This window comes from Phodopus roborovskii, unplaced genomic scaffold (assembly GCF_943737965.1).
Source record: "Phodopus roborovskii unplaced genomic scaffold, PHOROB, whole genome shotgun sequence".
NCBI classification, from domain to species: Eukaryota; Metazoa; Chordata; class Mammalia; order Rodentia; family Cricetidae; genus Phodopus; species Phodopus roborovskii.
Genome location: NW_026126515.1, coordinates 5,756,880 through 5,781,197, shown reverse-complemented (window position 1 = coordinate 5,781,197; position 24,318 = coordinate 5,756,880). Strand labels below are relative to the sequence as shown.

At 39.9% G+C, this 24,318-nt stretch overlaps 1 protein-coding gene across 2 annotated transcripts in view; it reads right to left on the bottom strand.

Moving 5' to 3' along the window:
• Positions 1–24,318, bottom strand: part of Znf410 (zinc finger protein 410) — a 32,467-nt gene that overhangs the window by 4,836 nt on the left and 3,313 nt on the right. Inside the window, exons 2-12 of one of the 2 annotated variants that reach the window (XR_007835237.1) lie at positions 21,682–21,859; positions 20,616–20,751; positions 17,151–17,369; positions 15,374–15,565; positions 10,878–11,028; positions 8,634–8,815; positions 7,581–7,670; positions 3,902–4,027; positions 2,620–2,760; positions 2,139–2,341; positions 1,171–1,298 (exon numbers count right to left, since the gene is read on the bottom strand). Coding sequence is in view for 1 of the 2 variants with exons in the window: in XM_051196306.1 (XP_051052263.1) it covers positions 1,171–1,298; positions 2,620–2,760; positions 3,902–4,027; positions 7,581–7,670; positions 8,634–8,815; positions 10,878–11,028; positions 15,374–15,565; positions 17,151–17,369; positions 20,616–20,751; positions 21,682–21,714 (1,398 nt within the window). In the remaining variant the exon portion in view is untranslated. Of the gene's footprint in view, positions 1–1,170; positions 1,299–2,138; positions 2,342–2,619; positions 2,761–3,901; positions 4,028–7,580; positions 7,671–8,633; positions 8,816–10,877; positions 11,029–15,373; positions 15,566–17,150; positions 17,370–20,615; positions 20,752–21,681; positions 21,860–24,318 lie in introns of those variants that run through there. The other variant, XM_051196306.1, reaches the window with a different exon arrangement.

Below are 24,318 nucleotides of genomic sequence, written 5' to 3'. Positions count from 1 at the left end.
GTGGCCTGTGTGAAACTACACAAACATGTCATGAGAGTCAGTTTTTGCTATGATATGGGTTCCAGGAATCTAATTGAGATCATAAAGCCTGGTGGCAAGCACCTTTACCAGCTCAGTTATCTTGCTGGCCCTCCTGCACATTTCTGGAGACAGGGTCTCTTACTGAACCTAGAGCTCAAAAATTAATTTCCTAGACTGGATGGCCAGTGAGTTCTTGGGATCCACCTGTTTCTACTCCCTAGCACTAGCATGATCTATACCACCCACCTTATCTGGTTTTAACACAGGTACTAGGGATCTGAACTCAAGTCTTCATGCTAGCACCATAGGTACTTTACCAACTGAACCATCCCCCTAGACTCTTGTGGGTTTTTGTTTTGTTTTTGTTTTAATCTAGATTCCATATTTGAAAGAAATGTGGATTTGTTTTTGAGAAGTGGTCTCACAATGTAGCCTAATTGACAGGCTGGTCTTGAACCAGCAATCTAGTGAGGCAGAAATCAGTGGGAATAAACACAACAACATTAAGAAAACTGTATGATGGCTTGGTGGTTAAGAGAGTAAATACTGTTCTTAAAGAGGACCTGAGTTCAGTGCTACCACCTGTGCTAGATGGTTTACAACTGCCTGCCTGTCTATAACTCCACCTCCAAGGAATTTGCCACCTTTTCTATTTGCTTGCTTGCTTGCTTGATTTTTGCATTTCTAGACAGGGTTTCTCTGTGTAATAGCCTGGCTATCTTAGGACTTGCATTGTAGAATAGGTTGGCCTCGAACTTACAGAGATCTGCCTGCTTCTGCCTCCCGAGAGCTGGAAGTGTGCTCCGCCACCACCACCATGGCTCTGATACCCTCCTTATTGACCTCCCTGGATACCTGCAATCATGTGCATTCATGACACACACACACAGAGCACAAATAATTAAAAATAAACTTTAAAAAGTTATGTGTAAGAGTGCTCAGGCCTCAGAGTATCAGATCAGTCTCCCAAATCACCAGGCAACACTCAGACTGCAGTAACCCTGCACTAGTGCTTAAAGGAAAGTAAGCCAGTCAAAAATTCCGGAAAGTGGCACATTTTTTAGATCCAATGAACTAGTTTCTCAGTCACGGCCCACCCATTCAAGTCGCTACAGAAACAAAGTAAAAGCGGGAGACAGACAGCTTTACCTCCTGTGGATTTACTGCAGTTAAGACAGAAACTTCATAGGATTGCCTCCCCGACTGCATGGTCACCAAGTGATGAGTCACATCAGTCACTGAAGACAGGGGGCGCGAGGATCCCTCAGTGAGCACGTCTGCGAAACAACAGGAGCATCAATCTTCAGTGGACAGAGAATACACAAGCACACCCACTGCTTCAAATCAATTATTAAAAATCTGTTCCCCGAAGAATTCAACCCCAATCTCTCTCTTTTATTTCATTATTAGTGGATTTAGAAAGTATTAAAAAGAGGGTGGGAAGTCAAAGAAACTTGGACATAAGAATGACAAGTTTTCAATGCAACAATTCAGAATACGTTTTCTGGACTGTATGAAATAGGGCAAGGCAGGCCTTTGAGGCTGTCAATACCGAAGTTCTGAGCAATATGTCCATGTCAAGAAACTGAGCTAATCCTAATCCTGGCTTTAAAATTCATACTCTGTGTCCCTTCCTCCCTTGGATCTGCTTCTTCAAGGCCAGCAAAGCTCTCCATGCAACTCCTCTGTCTTCTGGTGTGCTCTGCTAGTATTGCTTACGAACAGGCAGGCTTTGTAAGCTCCACACTGAAGTTACTAAAACAGTCAATTACACTTCAGACTGTGAAGGAGAAATGACTAAAACACAGGCTCTTACACTTAGTAGACATTCCTCAGAGAATTACCATGAAAACCTTTTGGAGATAATTTTAAGATAAACCACTTAGTCCTCAAGCAAATTACAAGATGTTTTCTGGTGACTTCATAGCTTGGTCTGCCCTTCCAGACTGCACTGTGTAATGAACGTTTGATGATGTAATCTCATCTATTTACTCAGTGATCTTTCACACATTTATGCGGCTCCAGCTTCTCAGCTAGAATGGTCCCTACCTCCTACTTTTGTCTTTCCCATGGTGCCAGGCACACAGTAGGCACTAATAAATGCATGCTGACCTCACCTGGTAAGTTTTTCAGAGAAGAGGGCCTGGCCTGTGTAAGCTGGGTGAAATTTCTATACCAGAGGAGCAACTGTTTCCTAGAGAGCCCTTTCTTTTCTCCAGAAGATATGGCTTTTGAAGGTATGGACAAATTGCTTTGTATCTCCTCTGTAAAACCTGGTTATGCTCTGTTTAAATGTTTTAAAAGTTAAGCTCTTCCATAACTGCAACAGGAAAGACAGACACAGTTGGGCTAGGATGCTAAGGATTACAGATATTTTAACTTTTAAATTTTTTCTTTATTCTTGTGTTTTTACATCATAGTTAATCATTAAAAAAAAAAAAAAAAGATTCATTTAACCACCCCAGAGAATAAGTTCAAATACTATTCAATCATAGCATCATATAAGAGATAATATTAAAACTTCCATTTTGGAGATTCTCTACTCCTTAGCCCCGAGTTACAACTTGTTTCCCCCAAATAACGAACTAGAAGTCTTACCATCATCAACTCCAAGAATAGAATTGGTATTTGGCAGATTCAAGGACTCTCCACCAAGGCTGGACTGGGGATTCATAGACACCAGGTTTTTACTGGGTACTGAAGCTTCTTCAAGCAAACTACTGCCCATTAGTGGCTCAGCTACACAGAGAACAGGATGTGAGAGACATACAGCAATTAAGGCTGTGCCTGGTCCTTATCTCCTTTCACAAGGAAGCTGGCTACCTCTTTCAGAACTGTAAGTTTTTGTCTTGAGTGCACTATTTCACTCACTTTCAGATAACAAGAATACACCTACAGGGGACACCAATCTTTAGGGATAATTATCTATTCATGTGACCACCATCTGAAGGTCAGCATATAACAGAGATCAAATGAGGACAACCTTTGAAAGAATATTTGGAATGTTTTAAAGAAAAACATGGAAAAGGAGGTTCTAACTGGGCAGTGGTAGCTCATACCTTTAATCCCAGCACTAGGGAGGCAGAGGCAGGTGGATCTCTGAGAATTCGAGGCCAGATTGGTCTACAAAGCTACACAGAGAAACCCTGAGGTTTCTATCAGTGTTAAAATAGGGTAAAAGGCAGCCAAACAAAGAAATACAAAATGTTAAAACTTTAGTTATATAGAAATCTTTTATGTCCATGCTCCTTAAAAGCTGAATCACAGACCACCTAGCTGATCTCAAACTCATTAGTGGAACATTTATTTACTATTTTGTTTTCTGAGACAGGGTCTCAACTAGCCCAGGCTGAACTCAAACTTGCTATGTAGTTGAAGCTGGCCCCGAATTGTTGGTCTCCCACCTCTCCCTCTCATGTGCTGGGATTAAAGGCTATGTGCTACCACTCCTGGCTTTTTTGTTTCTTTCCTAAGACCAGGATCTCACTATGCTATCCAGCTTGTCCTCCCACCTAGCCTTCCAAGTGGATCTACAGGCGCTATTTATTAATTAACTAATTTGTTTGTGTGCATGTGTATATGCATGTTCACACACATACTTTTTTTGTGGTGTTTACACAGGGTCTTACATATGCTAAGCAATCATTCTACTACCGAGCTGCATGCAACTCATCTCATTTAACCAGTTCCTCTCTTGTGAGGGGAGGAACACAAATAATAAGGAAATATATGTTTTGAAAGTTTGCAGATGATTATACTATACAGCTGTTACAAACTATGAATCCATCAAATGAAACCAAGTCTGTCTATCGTAAACCTAAATAGATTTCCAAATAGCCAAGCAGTCCAATGACTTGGCTGTTTAACACATTCTCCTCACCAGTTTGTTCCTGTTCTTGACTCCCAGTTGCTCCCAGCTGCAGGTGATGTTTTCTCATGTGAACATTTCTGCTCCCACTCTGAGAAAAGGTCTTGCCGCAGACTTGGCACTGATGAGGTTTCTCTCCTGCAAAGAGAACTATGTTAAGATAGGGCAGCCCAAAAGACAGTATACAGTTCTGATGGCCATCAGGTGGACAGAAGACTTAGGGCTGCTCTTTGGCACACAACCTCTGTACACAGGGAAGGCAGGATGACCATCCCAGGAGGGCCTAGCTCCAGCACTTCTTTCTGGACCAAAGTCCTGCTCTCCTTCCAAACAGCCTCCTCAGTGTGGTACCAGGCACCTGCACAAAGTCTTTATTTACTTCTCCAATAGTCTTCCACCAAACATCAGAATTCAGATCTACCTCAAGGGTTCAAGGGTTCATTACAACCTATTTCTTGTCAAGACTCAAGATCTTCAACATTTGCCAATAATTCTTTTAACATAGATGATCTGAGCTATCATGTCTATAAGTCTCAATAGTCTTCACTCACCTACCCACATGACGACCCTCAGAACAAAGCTCCAAAGCTAATATCCACGGGCAGGCGCTCATGTTCCATGTGTAGAAAGAAGCCTTGTTCTGCCAGATTTTTTTTTTTTTTTTTTTTTTTAAAGAAGCTAGAACTGAGGATTTTTAAATAAAATCTTCCAACTTGTAAATACTGGGAATCAATTTACAACTGGCAAAAGCATTAGACAGCAATTTTCATTGCTGATGAGAATGCAAAAAACCATGACATCTATGGTGGGGAATCTGACATTACCTAGAAACAATACAGATGTTTTTGTTCTTCATCTCCAGGAGTCCTACCTTTCTAAATCTGCCCTTAAGTTACAACAGGAAACAACCTACACATAGGTTATTTATTGCAGTACTATTTGAAATGGCTAACAATTAGACAAACCCATGTATGTGTCTCACAGATTAAAGTTATGTGCCTATATTCCTTAGGAGACTAAAGGCAAGAAGGTTAAAAAAAATGTTGAAAGGCAACATGGGCTACAGCAGTGAGTTCTAGGCCACGCTGAACTACAGCTGAAACCTCCATTTCTATTCTTTTATTGTCTTTTAGGTATTTATTACAGACATCTCACTCTGTAAGCACAGCTATACTGGAATTCACTATATAGCCCAAGCTAGCTTCAAATTCATGACATTCCTTTTCTATCAACCTCTGAGTGCTATGAAATAAACTACCAGGCTTTTCTAAAGCCTTATTTTTAAAAAGCCACAAGCAGCTGAATGTGATGGTACATGCCTTTAATTCCAGAACTTGAGTGCAAGATTTTAATAAATTCCAGACCAGCCAGGTCAATATAGTGAGATTCTGTCTCAAAAGGAAAACAAAAAAAAAAAAAACAAAACAAAACCAAACAAACACTTCCTAGAACTGCAGTTACAGGAGGACGTGAGATACCTGATGTGGTGCTGAGAACTGAACCTGAGTCCTCTGGAAGGACAGTAGCAGTGCTCTTGTAACCACTGGGACATCTCTCCAGCCTCTGTTCCATGTCTGTGTTCTAGCTATAAACAACCCCCAAGTAAGTCAAGAAACCAGTTCCTTATTCTGAAGACCAGGCAGGGAATGCATGTCAATAATCTGAGAACTTTCAAAGCTGAGGCAGGAGGCCAGCCTATATATGTGGTTTGTTCCAGTCCTGCCTGAATAAAAAAAAAAACAAAAAAACAAAAAAACAAAAAACAAAACCAAAAGCAAGCTCATAATGAAAAGCATTTAACTGGCCATTACTTGTATAAAGGATCAAACAGCCCTACTTCATGAAGAAATCTAGCTAATGTGAAAGAACAGAACTAAGGGAAACTACCAATTAACTATCAGGGGCAAAAACATAGGTGAAAGGTTAAGAGAAGACCTTAAGAAACCGGTTATACAAACTGAACCCACTGATCAATTCCGTCCACCAAACCTTGTGTGGGTCCTGATGTGGCATAAATGAAGTACACTGTACATTATACAATGTATTTTTGCCCCAAGTTTTGAAGCTCTTAGAGCCTAATTCTATTTTTAGCAATATAGGAAAACAAGCTGAAAACAAAAAGCAAGTATTGGGAAACAACTCGCCCAGCATGTGTGAGGCCCTAGGTTCACTCTCCAGCACAGAGAGAAAAACACATAAAGGAAGCTGACAAATCCAGAGGATGGTACATCTATAGAACCCCAGTAACTCAGTTCTGTAATAAATCTACCAAACAAACATCAGTATAAAAAGATTTAGGTTCAAAGTAGATTTAATAGCCAAGAGTAAGCAATACCCGAAGGGATCCTTATTTAAAGGAATCAACTTCTGGGTTGAGGCTGTAGCTCAACAGTTAAATGCTTGCCCATTATACATGAGGCTTTGGGTTCAATGTCCAGCAACACAAAAATAAATAAATTAAATAAATAAAATTTAAAAATAAATCAACAAGTCATTTTGGAGACAACTGGGTGGAACAGAACATGGACTAAATATAAGATAAAAGCAAGAAGTTATTTCTAAATTTAATAGGCATAAGAAAATATCTATTTTTCTATTGTGTATATCTGACTATATGTTTGACATAGTTTTATACAGCTAGTATAACAAAACACTCTAGACTCAAGCAATACACATGTGAAGTCCACATCTGGCTCACAAGCTATCCGCCTGCCGTTTTTACTTGGAACTTGTCATCATATGAAAACTGCTTAGGAGCTGGAGACAGCTCAACTGGTAAACTACCTGCCTACCATGCACAAAGGCCACACTTCAGCCCCAACACCTGGGAGGTGGAGACAAGACGATCAGAAGTTCAATATCATCCTGTTCTACCTAAGACCGGTCTCACCAATTGAAAAACAAAACAGCTCCAGCACTGAGAGCTCAACCATGAAATTTCCATCCCTGGCTGACTGGTCATCTCCACACCCCCCCAGCTCTTGCTGAAGTGCTTTGCGGTCATCATCAACTCCACCTCCTCAGTGCTTTCCGTTTGGGAGGGTGGGAGAGGAGAGAAGGGAAACAAGTATCGATTCAGATTTTTCTATTTAGCTTACAAAGTCTGGCTGCTAAAGAGTATTTTCAGAAAGCCTGAAAGACGGTTTTTATCAGGGGAGATTAAGTCATCTGCCTAGAATAAGCAAGTCGACAGAGCTGCATGGAATTTAATAATACAAAGCAAAAAGCAGGCCACTAAGTCTTTTCTTCTACACTGCTGGCTACCATGAAGTCCTAGTAGGCAAGGGCAGTTTCTGTTGGAACGGTGACTGAAGCAGGACCACCAATGCCTTCTCAGAAGACAGGAATATCACAGATTTTGCTACCACTGATGTTTTCCCAGTTTGCTCTGGATTTTGAAATCCCCACCCCAGAGGAATGAAAATGTCAATATAGGATCCATATCAAATTGAATATATAAAAAGATCCAACACAGATCTCAGAAAAAGGTCTGTATTAGAAGGTTCCTCATTAAATCTGAAGAGAGCAGTAACTGATGAGAAGATCTTTTGCATATAATTATTACAGGCCAATCTCTCAGTCTTGGGCTTTATTACTTTATGATGGAAAGTGTTAGAGTACTGCACACAGCCTTCCCACCCTTGTCTCCTACTACGCCTGAAGTCTATGAACACACAGACAGTTCTAGTACCTGAGTGAACTACTAGGTGTTTCCGGAGGCTTGAATACTCAGCAAAGGATCGGCCACATCCCTGGGCTTCACAAATGAAAGGCTTCTCTCCTAGAGACAGAAAGTGAGACAAAGTTTCAGCCTTCTGAGAACTGACCATCATTGTGTTCTGATTTTAATGACTTTTTCTTTCTGGTTTCTTTAACTTATGCTATATAATTGCAACTGGGTACCCAGCAATGTTGCCTCTCAATGTTCTGGAATACAGACCACGAGACAGACTTTCAAATTTCTTTCTTGGGATAAGTACCTTTTACTATTTCAAGAACACTGAAAAGAGAACTGTTCATTCACTAACATACTGAAAGGTTATGCCAATTTGGAGGGAATCATGTCTAGAACAATTGTGGTTTGAGGCTGGACTTTCCTTTCAGAGTGACTTTAGAGCACATCTCCTGTCATTTGAGCAAAGAGACAGAGAACAGAACAGATCAGGGAAGAGGGACACATTCTCAATGGGTGAGCTGAGTTCAGTGATTAAGTTTCGAAAACACACATTTCTGCCAATGGCTCCAAAAGCATCTGCAGTATCTGAGGCTAAGCAGCAAGGGAATCTTCATTTTGCTCCTTTCCATCTGACGGTTATTCTATATCTCATGTTGTAAGCTCTAACAAGAAAGCAAGCACCTGAAGTTCAGGGGTTCTATCTTATCTCACATTCAGTGTGCTCTGTAACATTTGTATGACTCATTAAATACAGCTGTACAATGTTCAGAGAGGCTGGAAAACAGGCTGACTTGTCCATTATGTCCTGGTGTCACTGTTACCTATGACAACCTTACATTTCTTCCTACAAGTTAGGCTTTTGGAGACAGACATCAACACTGTCTGTTCATCACACACAGACAAAGCTGGATAAATGTTACCAATAAAGAATGAACAGAATGCACAAGACACTGAAATTAGGAAAATCTCCAGAGTCTAGGAACAATACTGCATCTTCTACTTTCCCATTGCTTTCCAAAGTATAAGCAAACAGCAAGCAAGGGAGCCAAGGAATGCAGAGACGCACACCTGTGTGTATGCGACGGTGGTTCTTCAGGTTTCCAGCTGTGGTGAACTGCTTGCCACACCCAGACTCGTGGCACATGAAGGGCTTCTCCCCGTTGTGTGTCCTCATGTGCACCTTCAGTCTCTGAAGCACATAAAAGCTTTTCCCACAGCCTTCTGCGGGGCAGATGAAGGAGCGCTCATTTCTGTAAAGACATCATAAGCAACAATGCCTGAAAGCACCTGGTGCTGGTGGTGACAAGTCAACATTTCTACTGACGCTCAAGACACAATGAATTCCAAACTTGAATATATCAAAGTAACCCAGCTTATTGAAATTATAAAAGCCCAATCCCAACTCAACACTAACTTCACGGATTTAGGATAACAGCCTAGGCACATATATTATTACTTATTTTCATGTGTATGGGTGTTTTGCCTGCATTGATTCAGTATTTGTACCACGTGCATATCTGGTGCCCAAGGAGGCCAGAAGAGAGCATTGGATCCCTGGAAGTGGAGTTACAGGCAGCTATAAACCACCATTTGGGTGTTGGAAATATAACCTGGATCCTCAAGAAGAGCATCCAATGCTCTTAATAGCTAATTCATCTATCTCTCTAATCCTTACATATTATTAAGTTCTCAAATTATTTTGTAATGAGACTTGAGAATTTTTGCTCTTTAAGATATTTAGGTGCCAGCCAGGCAGTGGTGGCGTACACCTTTGATCCCAGCACTCGGGAGGCAGAGGCAGGTGGATCTCTGTGAGTTCAAGGCCAGCCTGGTCAACAGGACAACTTCCAAAGCCACAGAGGAACCCTGTCTTGAAAAACCAAAAGATATTTAGGTGCCAAATCTCTTACTGAAATATTTATCAGGAATGAGGTAATGAGAGGTAGAGGCAGGAGAATCAGGAATTCAAAGCCACCCTTTTCTATACAGTATGTTTTGCCTCAAATAAAGTAAGTAAATAGGACGACACAATTCTTTGTATTAACATCCAAGCACCTTCCACCAGGTACGATGATGCACACGTATCTCAGCACATAGTAGGCTAAGGAAGAAGGATCTGGAGTTCAAGCCAGCCTGAGCAAGCAATGAGAACTTTTCTTTAAAAAAAAAAAAAAGGTGGGGGAGAGGGAGGGTTGTTGGAGAGATGGCTCAGCAGTTAAGAGCACCAGCTATACTTCCAGAGGACCAAGGTTCAATTCCCAATACATACATGGCAGCTCTAGTTGAGGGGAATCTAACACCTTCACACAAACAATACATGCAAGTAAAAATACAAATACACATGAAATAAAAATAAATTATTAAAAAAAAAAAGGAGGGAGCTGGGGCTATAGCTCGGGGGACAGTATATTTTTAACAGATTAGAAAGCCCTAGTTTAGCTCCCAGAACAACAAAAACAAAAACCAAACAGGAGGATGTGTTGTGGCATATTATTTTCTAAGACATGTTACAATTGTTTATGCTGTGGGACATTTGTTTCAATAATGCAAAGATGTGTTGCATTCTTGTTTGTTTGTTTTCTGAGACATGGTTTCTCTGTGTAACAGCCCTAACTGTCCTGGAACTCGCTCTGTAGATTACCTTCAGCCTTCAGCCAGCCTTTAACTCAGAGATACACCTGCATCTGCCTCCCAAGTGCTGGGATTAAAGGTCTGCACCACCACACAGCATTTGTTTAACTCTGTGAAGCTGTGATTCTTTGCCTGTTTAGAATACCTGATTGGTCTAATAAAGAGCTGAATGGCCAACAGCTTGGCAGGAAAGGATAGGTGGGGCTGGCAGGCAGAGGGAATAAATGGGAGGAGAAATCTGGGAAGAAATAGAGGAGAAAGGCGAGGAGTGCAGGGGGACAGGAGCCAGCAGCCACCAGCAGGAGCCAGTCACAGATTAAGAGTGAAAGTTAAGATATTCAGAAGAGAAAGGTTAAAAAAAAAAAAGTCCAGAGGCAGAAGGCTTCATATTAGGTGGCATGCCTGTAAACCAACACTTGGGAGGCTGAGGTAGAAAGATCACTTAAGCTCAAAGAATTGCAGCAACTTGGGCAGCATACGATTCCATTGAAAAACAAACAAGAACCAGAGATCTTGGTTTTTGAGACAAGGTCTTGCTATAGCCCAGACTGGCTGAGATTACAGGTGCATATTTATCATCACCCCTCACTAAAAGACAATCTTAGTCCGCATAGCAGTAGTCCCTGATTTCTGGTAGTTAGTTTGTCTGGTCAGGGACCAGTTCCTCTACGATTAGCTCACCGGTGAGTTTTAAGGTGGTACTTGAAATGAGCTGGCCACACAAATGTCCGGTCACAGCCTTCAACTGTGCACTTGAGCTTCTTTTCCACTTGAGGAAGGGGCCCAGAATCTTTGGGTTGCCCATCGCCAGAACCAAGGTGGACATTTTCTCCTGTAACAAGTGACATATTTATAATTCAGAGAAAAATCCTGCTTAGATACTGGGATTCAAACAATAAAACATTTCATTGCTAGTGATCATTAATCAGACATCTGCTTGTGTTTCCTATATACAGGCAATGGGAGTACTCCATATCCCCATCCAGAGAATTATCCAGTTACCAGGTTTATTAAACAAGACCTAGTTTCTGACAGATGTAAGGGCATCAGTTAGGCTCCCTTTCACATTATTTCAGAAAGCAGAATTAAAACTATTCTGCAGGAGCCAGGCATGGCAGTACACACAAGGTCATCCTTGATTGAGTAGTCTCAAACCAAACTCCCCACCATTTCATAAAACACAAGCTGGTAGAGAGGTGACAGCAAGAGCGAAGGCTACAGAGGTAACCTGAAGTTCTAGGTTAAAAAATCCCGTATTTTAGCCAGACATGGTGTCGCACACCTTTAACCCTGTCCCCTGAGAAGCAGAGGCAGAGGCGGGTGGATCTCTGTGAGTTTGAGGCCAGCCAGGTCTAAAGAGTGAGTTTCAGGACAGCCGAGAAACCGTGTTTCAAAAAAACCAAATAAATAAATAAAAGCATGTATTTTAAGACAAAACCAATGCTCTGGCTGAGTTTATAGCACATTTTTGCCACAGATGGCACTCTGAAGATTTCCATCTTGACAGAGTTTCTCTATAGTTTTGGAGGCTGTTCAGGAACTAGCTCTTGCAGACCAGACTGGTCTCGATCTCACAGAGATCCCCCTGCCTCTGCCTCCTGAGTGTTGGCTGGGATTAAAGTCGTGTGCCACCACCACTTGGCTAAGATTTCCATCTTTTGAGTCAACTTAATTCATTTCCATTTCTCTTGAAGGATAAAATATTTAATTTCCTACCACTCAAAGGCTAAAAAAAACAACCTTCCAATTTATTATTTTACTCCTCCTTGGTTATCCAATGTTTAAAAAACCTAACCAAACTCTTATAAAAGAGAGAACATCTACAGACATGCTGTTCCATAGAGGCAAAGAGAAAGTAAACAATGGCTCCATTTAAATGACATTTAGTCAGTTAATTAAAAAAAAATCAATGCACACTCCATATCAGCAGGTGGTGCTCCTTTTCTTCACTGCTTGAAAATATTGTTGGACAGCAACAGATGAGAACACTCAGCATCACTTACCCAGCCATAAGTACACTGAATTTCTCTGTATCACATACAGCTTAGGAATGGAATTTGATTTCCAAACTTCCCTCTGAAAGTCAGAGCAGGATATAATGTGCTGCACTCACACCACAGCCCTTATAAACAGCTGATCAAAAGCAGTTTCTGCCCACTTAGCAATCTTTCTCTTTCTATTGCTACACTCTTCTTGTTACATTTTACTAAGTTAACATTTATAAAACATATGTCAGGACATAATTCTGGATGGTTCTTGCTAGCTAACATTAACATTTTCATAATATTGCTCTCCATCTGTTAAAATGTATTTAATCAATAAAGTTAAACTTTAACCAAGACTAAAGTATATATAACATAAAATTTCCCAATAACCTCAGAGATCCAGCTAATCAGTTTCTAACAAAAGGTCTAAAAAAACCCTGTGCTAACCTAGAAACTGACACAAGTAATCAACTAGAGCTTTGTACATTCAATTTCGTACATACAATAAGAATACCAAAGGCCAGCAAGGTAACTGGGTGCGGGAGTGGGCAGAGAGATGGCTCAGTGGCTAAGAGCACTGGCTGCTCTTCCAGAGGTCCTGAGTTCAATTCCCAGAAACCACATGGTGGCTCACAATCACCTGTAATAAGATATGGTGCTCTCTTCTGACATGCAGGCAGAACACTATACATATCATAAATAAATCTTCCCCCCAAAAAGAAAAAACATCCTTTGGGTAACAGTTTTTGCTACCAAACTTTAAGATCTTTGTTTTATTTCTAGGACCCACATGGTAGAAGGAGGAGACCCAACCCCAACAAAGTTGTCCTCTAACCCCTAAAGGGCACACACTCACACACAAATGAAAAATGTGTGCTTTGTCTTATGTTTGTGCTTACTTTGTATTCAGGAATAAAAAACAATAAGGTTGTAAGCCAACTTTTTAATCTATTTATTTATTAATTGTTTATTTTTTGAGATGGGAGGGTCCTCACTAAGTAGCTATGTTTGTCCTGGAACTCACAAGGTAGACCAGGCTGGCCTCAAACACACAGGGATCTGTGGATCCCTGCTTCCCAATAATGGAATTAAAGGCCATGCCCACCCCATTCCCTCTTGGGTTGTAAGCTAACATATTTTGAGTAAGAAAAACATTCATGGAATATTTTAGATTGGAAAGCTTATACCAATTATTTAGTCTCTGCAATGGCTCATACAGGTTAAGATAGTGATCTTTATGCTCTGAACATGGGAAAATTAAAAGCATGCAAGGCTAGAAATCAGTAAGCAATGATACCATATCTGGACCCCAGGCCTGCCCTGCTTCTCGTTGGCATATATTGCATTATTTTCTAAACGTGAGTAGAATGGCAAAGGTTTCGGGATCAAAGGAGTAGAAAAACCATCTCAGGAAAAATCTTCCTCAAATGGTTAGAATAAAGAATATAATGCTCTATGATAGTCACAGAGTAATTATTTAAAGATGAACAAAAAGAATTTTCTGTGCAGGTGTTACTGTTTATAAAAATGCAATATTCTGAAATCTGTAGAATTCTTAAGTTCTGAGATATTGTTCAGCTTTTTGTTTCTATATGAACAGTAATTAAAATAATCATAAATATATTCCTGATTACCAGGAAGAGCTCCAAACAGTCGTGAACTGACAATTCTGTGTTTAATCTTGGCTTAGATAGTGATAATACTGGCACATATTGTAATAACTTAATTATCACAGGCTAACGAGAATATACAGAAGGAGAACTAATCAAAAGAGACCTAAAAATTAATGGTATATATAAATGAAGGTTTTGACTGCTGCAGGATGTTTGAAATGTACCCATTCATGAGTTTTTACTCCCAGATTTCTGAGACAAGGTTTCTCTAACAGCCCTGGTTGTCCTAGAACTTGGTCTGTAGATCAGGCTAGCCTGCCTCCTGAGTGAAAGGATTAAAGACATTCACTACCCATCTTTTTGTTTTGTTTGTTTTTTAAGATGTATTTATTTATTATGTATACAGTGTTCTGTCTGCAGGCCAGACCGAAGAGGACACCAGATGTCACTATGGATGGTTGTGAGCCACCATGTCATTGCCGAGAATTGAACTCAGGACCTCTGGAAGAGCAGCTAGTGCTCTTAACCTGAGCCATCTCTCCAGCACCTCCTCCCACACCACCAATGATTCTTAAGGTAACATGTATGTCTGCATATATATGCCACGTAAGTACCGGAAGAGTGTGTGTGATCCGCTGAACTGGAGTCACAGGTTATGGTCCACCTGATGTGGATGCTAGGTACCAAACACAGCTCCTTTGGAAAGGCAGCAATCGACCTTAACTGCTGAGCCAACCCTCAACCCGAGACTTTGAAGCTGCCAGGTGATACTCATGATTTGGGGATGGTATTCCAAAATGACCAGCAGCACACATGAAGTTGTACAGACATGCTAAGCTGAAAAACCACCACAGACTGAGAAAATAGCTCAGTGTATGCATAAATCAGGTGACCAAAATCCTTATCAAATGTAAACAGCCATGTATGGTGTAATCCTAGTAGTGGGAAGGTACTTTAGCCTACATATTCATGTATGTATACATATACACACACAAAAATTTAGAGATAAAATAGCAAGCACAATCAGCTAATCAACAAAACTGCCATGAACAAAATAGTTATAGCAAAACAGTATGAGTCAGATTCAACAATAACTTTATAGTTATATTTTTATTAACTGAAAAAACTATTTTAACATCTGAGCTCTATATATAAAAAGTTTATATAAATTCTGTATCTTTACATATTTAAAGAAGATTACAATAAAAACACTCAAGATAACCTTAGAATCTGTGCTATTTTCTCCTGTTTTGAAGACAGGGGCAATGTTGGCCTTGAAAATCCTTCTGCTTCAAACTCATGAATGCTGGGACTAAGGTTCTGTGCCACTGTCCCCAGGCCCTATTTGTTCTCTAAGAGATACTCTGTACATGACTTAAAAGTTGGAAATCCAAAACATGACTTGGCAGTTTGATTTGGTAGATAAAGCCAAGTTATTTTATACAATAGGACAACTTAATTTAGGCTTCCATTCTCATCAATAAAATAATTTGAATTACACACATTTCAAAACATAGCTATCACATTACCCAAACTTCTGTACGGAAAACCAGAAAGGAAAATGCCACAGGAGCCTCACCATTGATGCTGGTTTTCGCATTCTTTGCTAGCTGTGCACGAGTAGCAGCAATCAAACTGTCATGGGCCAATTCCTGGACCCGGAGGAACCATGGGATACTGCTGTCAGGGCTCTCACCAGAGAGAAAGTCATTGCCTGAACCCTCTGTCTCATCCTGTACAAACACGAAGTGCTCAGCTGAAGAGCCCAGACCTGGAAGGACAATAATACAGGAAGATTAGTCAGCATCCTCTCATTAGCCCTGGCCCAGAGACTTTGTGTCCTGAACCAAATCACTCTACATCTTTCTTTCTCACGTCAAGTTCCATTCTTATAAGATATCATATTTCCTCACACTAGTTAATTGTTAACTCTGCCTCCTCTTGTTTTAGAGGTATAATGTTCTGTCCTGGCAATCAGGCCACCTCCCATTTGAAATACTCCAATCCCATGCTCAGTCATTCTCTTATGTGCACTTCAAGTTAAATTCTCTCTTACTGGGGCAGCAAAGATGGCTCTGCAGTTAAGAGCCCTAGATGTCACTATGTAGGCTGGGCTGACCTTGAACTCACAGAGGTCTGGACCTGTTTTCCAAGTGCTAGGATTAAAAGTGAGTGCCACCTCACTTTTGTTTGAGCAACATAGCCCAGGCTGGCCTCAAACTTGTCCTCCTGCTTCAGCTACAGGTACATACTAAGCATTGAAACAACTCTACCTTCTAACTTGTATTTCCATTCAGTCACATTCCATTCTCTTCTCTTATGTATCTGCTAATAATTACTAATTTTACAAAGGTCACCAGGGAGACATTTAATCTCACTAGTCCATCGGATATTATTTGGAATCATCTATCTCCCAACCACCATTCTCTCCCAGTTCTCCTTGTTGTCCTGTTGTCCTCTTAAATGTCCCCCTTCCTAGGGTCCTAGGTTTACCTTTTTTCTACATATGCTTCAAACCTCTCTATAATCAAACAGGCCATGATCCATGTTTCACATTGTCTGAATGTGAGGAATGGCCCAACTGCCTACTTTATACCAACCCTCCCCTGCAACCCTGAACTCCTATTCTTCACTCTCTAAAGGTACACCCTCAACATACCTCCAGTATCAAAACACTAACAGACTCATTTGGAACTAAGCATCCTCCTCCAAACCTGTTCTTGTTCTCACTGTCTTGGTCAAGGGCACCACATTACTTTTCCAAACAAGGTTTCTGGCCGGGCAATGGCAGCACACACTTTTAATCCCAGCACTCTGGGTGTTCGAAGCCAGCCTGATCTACAAAGAGAGTTCCAGTTCTAGGACAGCCAGGACTGTTTCACAGACATACCCTGTCTCGAAAAAAAAAAAGTTTCTTTTGCAGGGTGTCCTAGCACACTCCACCCATGCACTCAGCAGTATGAGGAGGAGGATCCCACATTCAAGAGTCAGTGCTACACAGAGAAACCACCCATATCCAAAGCATTTACCATTTTGATACCTAACACCCAACATGCCCTTATAAGAGCAGACAGCATTCTTGTGCTACAGAGAAAAACAGAGATGATACAAGCCAAAATATGAAGAACAAACTATTCTTACACTTGGCAAAATTTAAAACCAACCACCTCACAAACTTAAACAAGAGGAAATGCAGAGTCTTTGCATTTCTGTATATATTCAATAGGTCACCAGTTCAAACCAACTCTCTAATCAAATAATAAAGATTCTCTGCAGGTTATTAATATTAAATATTGGCCCACCTCTAATTTTTTCCCCTAAAAAATAAATAGAGTTCAGAAAAGATGTAAATGTACCTGCTCTTGTTAGGTTAAGGAGAATAAAAGAAGTGCTATCACTTGGCTGTAGATCTTGCAACAAGCTAGGCGACTCTGGAGTGGACAGAAATTCTGGGGACTTCTGTACAGTCTGAGCCCTTGTCTCTTCTCCGTCTGGGCCCACGTTCACCTGAAGGCTCCTCAAAACAGCTGAAGAAGGGACCTCCTTCGAGGGATTAGTATGATTTGGAGTATCATCTAATGAAGGAAAAACCACAGGTTTATGTAACATTCACCTCCAGGTGGCTCACCTTTTCAATAAATAGCACTTAAGACACTAAACTCCACTTAGTTTTTAGTACCCTTACAAGAGTATACTGCATTTTCATTTTTGCAAATACAAAAACTGCCCTAGAATAATCACGGGGGAAAACCATTGTCTGGGAAACAACCAAATTTTGTAGAATAATCACTGTGTTTCTTTACAGTTCCGGGTTTAAATTGAATATACATAAATAATTTAAGACACTTGCTCTAAAGAGGTTTGTTCTAAGCTGGACATAGTGGCATACCCCTTTAATCCCAGTACTCAGGAAGCAGAGGCAGGTGGATCTCTGTGAGTTTGAGGCTAGCCTGGTCTACAAAAGAGTTCCAGGGCAACCAGGGCTACATAGAGACCCAGTCTTAATTCAAAAACGAAGTTTGTTCTAAGGGGTGGGCTACATGAGACTCTGCCTCAAAAAGTTAAAAAAAAAAAAATTCTAATTTTTAAAAATAAACTATTTTAAGTGAAAGTTAACATTTAAAGGAGATAGCAACTGGGTATAATGGCTCTACACAATCAGGAATTACACTACATGGTGCGCAGTACACAACATTTCCCCAGGCTTTCATTCATCTTTGTAAGAGGCGGCAAGAAACACTTTCTTTCTCTTTTAAACAGATGACAAATAAGGTCATAATAGCATTTTCATTAGATACTGGCCTAATGAAGTTGCACAATAATGTGCATATTCTTAATCTCACACAACCATACACTGAATGGAAATTCTATACCATGTTTACTTTACCAAACATACCAAAAATATTTTTAAAATATAAAATACCTAATAGCTCTGTTCATCATAGCACAGTATTGAAAAACAGTCATCAACAGAGACATTAACTAAATGTTGTGTTACGTAAATATGGCAGGATTTTACTATGACTGCTACCAAACCAAGCTACAATAAGAATGAACTTTACAAAGACAGACAGAGCAAAACAAAGTACAAAAAACATCTTTATTATTAAAGAGATTATATCATTCCATTCACAAACCAGCTAAAATTAAAATATTCTGCTTAGAGATGTATACAAGAGTAGTTAATTTTTTAAAAATTTATCCCTCAAGCTGTACATATGTGGCTTTACACTTCTCTGTATCGCATATATTGTAACTAAAAACATGAGGGCCAATAGCATGGCTATGGGTAAAGCCACTTGCCACCTAGCCTGATGACCTGAGTTCAATCCCTGGGATCAATATGGCGGGAAAAGAGAGCCAGCTCCCGAAAGTTGTCTTCTGACCTCCACACATGCATCACGGTACATGTGTTTAACTTTTGATTCAACTGATTCCAATTTCCTTGGAGATACATACAAGCAGAACTGCTGGCGTATCTGGTAGTTCTGTTTTTAGTTCTATTTTAGAGGACTTTCCATACATTTCCCATAATTGCAACAGTGCACAAGGGTTCCCTTTTCTCTACATTCTTGTCAACATTTGTTTGTTCTCTTTTTAAAATACATAATCATTCTAACAGAGTAAGGACTTTTTTGTTCCTATTTTAATTCCCTTTATTATTGTTATTCAACAAATTAAAATTGGGACAGAATATTCAGGATGACAGGGAACTTAACAGATTTTATTAGCACTTAGAAATCTCTGTACAGGTTGAAAAAGATTTAGATAACATGGCTCATAATATGTTATTATAAACACAAAAATTGTGTGAACACACAGGGAAACTTTAAAAGATTCATTTTAGGGTGTGTGCACACTCTTGTGTGGGTATGCATGCCTATTCACAAGTAGAACCCAGAAAAGGGTACCAAGCCATGTACATGTGTTGGCTCATGCCTTTAATCCTAGCATTAAGGGAGCAAAACCAGGTAGATATCTGAGTTCAAGATGAGCCTGAGCTACACATCAAGACCTTTTCACAACAAAACTGTGCATCAGGTATTTGCAGTTGGAGTTACTGCCCCCACCCTTCTTTCTTGATACAGGGTTTCTCTGTGTAGCCATGGCTGTCCTGGAACTTACTCTGTAGTTGCAGACCAGGTTGGCCTTGAACTCAGATACCCTTCTGCCTCTGCCTCCCAAGTACTGGGATTAAAGGTGTGTGCCACCACTGCCTGGCTGGACTCCTTTTCACTGTTGTTTTTGATTTGTTACATTACATTTATTTAGAGTGTGTGTGCATATTCATGCTATGGTACATATGTGGGAGTCAGAGGACAAGTTTCAGAAAGCAGCTCTCTTTCCACCATGTGGGTTCTTGAGGTCAGTCGAGGTTCACTAGGCTTGGTGACAAGCTCCTTTTTTGTCCTATGGGGATTCAAGCCCCAGTCCTCATGCTAGCAAGGCAAGTACTCTTAACCAGCAAACCATCTCTCCAGCCCAAGATAGGGAAACTCAAATGTTTATTGGTTGAACATATCTGTTTTTTTGGATCCTAAAAGATCTTAGTATTTACTGAACATCATTAGAGGAACGTAATAGAATTTTTAACAAACAGCCATCAATCAACAAGCTAACACTGACTTCCTCCTGATTAGCATTAATATTCTAAACGGTCCTCAAATAGCTTAGATTAAAAAAAACCAAAAAAACAAAAAACAAAAAAGGATGAAACCCTTTTAAAATATTATATAGGGCCAATGGGGGCACACAGCTTTAAATCCCAGTAGAGGCAGAAGCAGGTAGATTACTATGAGTTCCAGGTCAGTCAGGGATAGACAGCCAGACCATCTCAACAAACAAAACAAACCAACAAGCAACACCCCCCAAGCCAAAACTATATAGTCATTTTCTCACCTGTACTAGACCTTGTAGCCTTCCCTCCATCCCTGCAGCCAGGCTTCTCACCCTCTCTCTGCCAATGTTAATGATACCCTCCTTGGCCTCCTGGGGCCTTTAACACAGATTCCCTTGGGTCTCGTGCCTCCTCGCTATGCTGATATTTATCTAGGTACTCTATTCTTCCCTCCTTTTCAGACCTCTTGCCTGATACTGTAGCTGCTAAAGGAGTCCCACAGCGGTACAATGGCCTTTCTGTCTCACTTGCACGTACTTACTCCTACGGTTTAAACTACTTAGGCACTTAAAACTTCCATGGATGCTTTTTTCCATGACTCTTAAACTTCAGTTTCAAAATCAAATTATCCATTCTACTCTTACCACAGAGTAGGCTAAACTCTTTAGACTTCTTTGTCCTATCTGTAGTGAACATATTTTACCTGGTAACATTAGCCGACTGCATTCTGAGGCCTCGGTCACTGGAAGGAGGGATAAGCAAGTAATGTCTTTAGCTTCTGATTCTACTAGCCCTTGTCCCAGGGGGATGGAGGTATTCTGAACAAACTGAACCAGGAGCTGAAGAGGGGAAAAGAAGCGATGCTGAGAAACAGTGGTTGCTAGGAATGAATCTCAACTTTTAAATTTACCAAACAAGTGATGATATAAATCAGTCTTGTTCCTGGTCTCAGCCACTACACAGAAAAACTATAATTTATCAAGGTGTTTGTTCTACACAATGGCTTGATTTATAAAATTAAGTTAATCTGTCATTTTCTACCAAATTATGAAAGTGTATTCTAAAATGAGGACCTTTTGGTTTTTTTTTTTTTTTTTTTTTAAATCAACTGCACTGTACTGATTACATCTTACAAAGCATTTTCCTGGGTAGCGGTTCATTAACCCTAATATTAAACTCCTAAATGAACATGTATTTTATAAATGAGGGATCAATCTGAAAACATTGACTTGTGTAAGATGACATAACTAGTTACAAGTCCCAGTCTTCAAAATTAAGTAATGATTTCAAATTTGGAGACTTTCCTATTATGGAACACAGATTTACTAAAATTAAGGAGGGAAAATTAGTGAAATTATTAAATGCTTAAATCTCCCAATAATGTTCAGAAAGAAAATATTTTCAATTACATATAAGATTAAACACTTGTATAAACAGATAGATACATATACATACATATATACCACAACTATATGATATAAAAACATTATAGGGATGTAGAACATTTTTATTATATAAGCACCTTAGTATTTCACTAAATACTTAAATGGCAAATGTAAAAACCCCATACAAGATAGAAACAGAGCAGAGAAATCTTTAAGGAAACATCTAGTAACAGAAAAATTGTAAACTAAGAACTGCAGTAAAAATCATTTGGCTCACAAAGTCAAAAAAGCTTAATATTAAGGCACTAGACAAGTTGTTTCCTGACCAATGAACTAAGAATAAATTCTGAAAACCCACCAAAGAAAACAGCTAAGTGGGCTCACCTCTGGTTTGGATTCTAACTCATCTGATAACATTGATTCAGCTTCTGAAATCCTGTAGCTGTTCGGGGACAGGTTCAAATCTAATTCAGTCAATGACACCTTCCTGTTACACTCAGCCCTTTAAGAAACATTATGCTTTTCCTGTAAGATGCTGAACTAGGTTGGTAATCAATTTAACCTAAAACAGGGTAAAAAAAAAAAAAAGAGAAAGATACAACATTAAGAGCAGTAGGAAAATGTAGCTAAATAAACAAAGGCATGCCTTTATATCTAAGAATCATAAGCAAAGAATTCAGCCTATAACACTGTTTTAAAATAGAACAACCCAGTAGGTATCTATAAATGTGTTATACTTTAATATTTCTACTTCTTTTTAAAATCTTAGTTTTATTTCACACATGTGTATCTTGCTGTGTCAAATGTCCAATAAAGTATCAGATTCTCCTGGGGCGCCATGGAGTTCCAGATGGTTACAAGCAGCCCTGTGAGGATGCTGGGAACCAAACGTAAAGTGTCACATCTTCAGTCCCCACTAATAAAGCAACTCCCCCCCTTAAAGATAGGTTCTTGCTATATAGCCTTGACTGCCCTGAAATTCACATATAGATCAGGTTGGCCTCCAATGAAATCTCCTACCTCTTCCTCCTGAGTGTTGGAATTACAGATATCAGGTCTTAAATATGGAAAAGCTATATTCCCAAAGATGTTCGTCAAAAATATAGGACAGAAAACTGGAAGTAACACACAATTGCCTTTTACAAAACCTGAACACAGCCGGGCAATGGTGAAATACGCCTTTATTCCCAGCACTCGGGAGGCAGAAATAGGCGGATCTCTGTGAGTTCAAGACCAGCCTGGTCTACAGAGTTCTAAGACAGGCTTCAAAGCCACAGGAAAACCCTGTCTCAACCCCCTTCCTCCCCCCACCCCCAAAAAAAAAAAAAAAAGAAAAAAAAGAAAAAAGAAAACCTGAACACATACACACAATATAAAGTATGGAAAATTAATATGGCACTGTCACTTCAAAATACAATTTTGGCTGGGAATACAGTTCAATGGTAGAGCATCTGCCTAGCTTGTGTAGATACCTGGGTTTGATTCACAACACCACACCCCACACACACACACACATGCACACTGCACACCCCCCCCCCGACACACACACAGATTGTGAAGCCCATACAGTAAATTGATTACAAATCTATTTTCCATTTTTACACTAATTACAACATGCATAATAAAGAGTAAATTTCACACAGATGTAACAGTAGTTATAATGTGTAGCAGACCAGTGTGACTTCACTTTTCTTGATTCTAAAAGGAAGTTATGCTGTTTTGATCATTTAAAACATAAGCCATAGTAGGGGCATAGTGGCGCACACCTCAGGAAGCCTGGGCTCTATAGCAAATTCAAGACCAGTGTCTGGGCTACAGTGATACTCTTTCTCAGAAAAACAAAAGCAAATTTCATCAAGTCTAGAGGTGTAACTCAGTGCTCTGAGTATGCTCTCCAACAAAACAGCAGCAGTGGGGTGGGCTGTAAGCACTTCCCCAAGACAATACTCTTAGGACAAGGACACAAAAGCAACCCATGCTCATGCTCCCTCCCTCTCATTTGTCCTCCTTCTTTGGCCACCACTGGAGACTGAGCCTAAGGTTTATCCATGCTAAGAATAGCCCTTGCTTAAGTCCCCTCCACCCCAATGCTTTGGTACATGATTCACTTAATTTGGTGTAATTGCAGATAAAACTGGGAGTACTGCTACCTGTAAAGAAAGTTAAAAAAAAAAAAAAAAAGTACCTAGGATGGAAGTTGTCCATTAATACATAGTAGACTGGAAAGTTAGACTAAGACAGACATTAGGAAATACTCGACGCCAGGCAGTGGTGGAGCTCCAGTGCTCAGAAGGCAGAGGCAGGCGGAACTCTGATGCCAGCCAGGAGTTCAGGACAAAACAAAGAAACCCTGTCTTGAAAACTAAAACAAAAATAAAAACAAACCAAAAAAAAAAAAAAAAACAGAAGGAGGAAGAGGAGGAAGGAATAAATAAATAAATACTGGAATTAGGCCTGTAAGATGGCTCAAATTGTGAAGGTGGCCACAACCTCAATTCAATCCCCAGGACCCATGTCACAGACAGACAGAACTCTCACAAGTTGTCCTCTGACTCCCACATATGTGCACACACAAACACATCTAATTTTTAGAAGAAATATTGGAATTAAAGTTTTATTTGTTGATGTTAATAGCAGCCTATAATCCAGTTTATAAGATTTATATGAAATGTTCCTTTCACTTATCACATAAGACAAAGTATCATAAATGCTCGGCTTTTCTTTCTACATACATTTTTCTTTCTCAAGCACTACAACAGCTTGATATGGCTTATCCACTCATTTTCATGAGAGGAAGAAACTAAGGGTCAGTAAATCACTTGATCATGTTATTAAGCTACATAAACAAGTTGGCATGAATAGTTGGCACAAATAGGGGATGATCTTAAATTTCAAGGGCTTAGCAATTCCTCTTCCCAATTCCAGCTCACATAACAAGCCAAGATGTGACCAGATGTTCGTTTAGGTTATCATTAAAGTGCATCCAACTTTAAGATTCCTGAATTATAGAATTACTAAGAA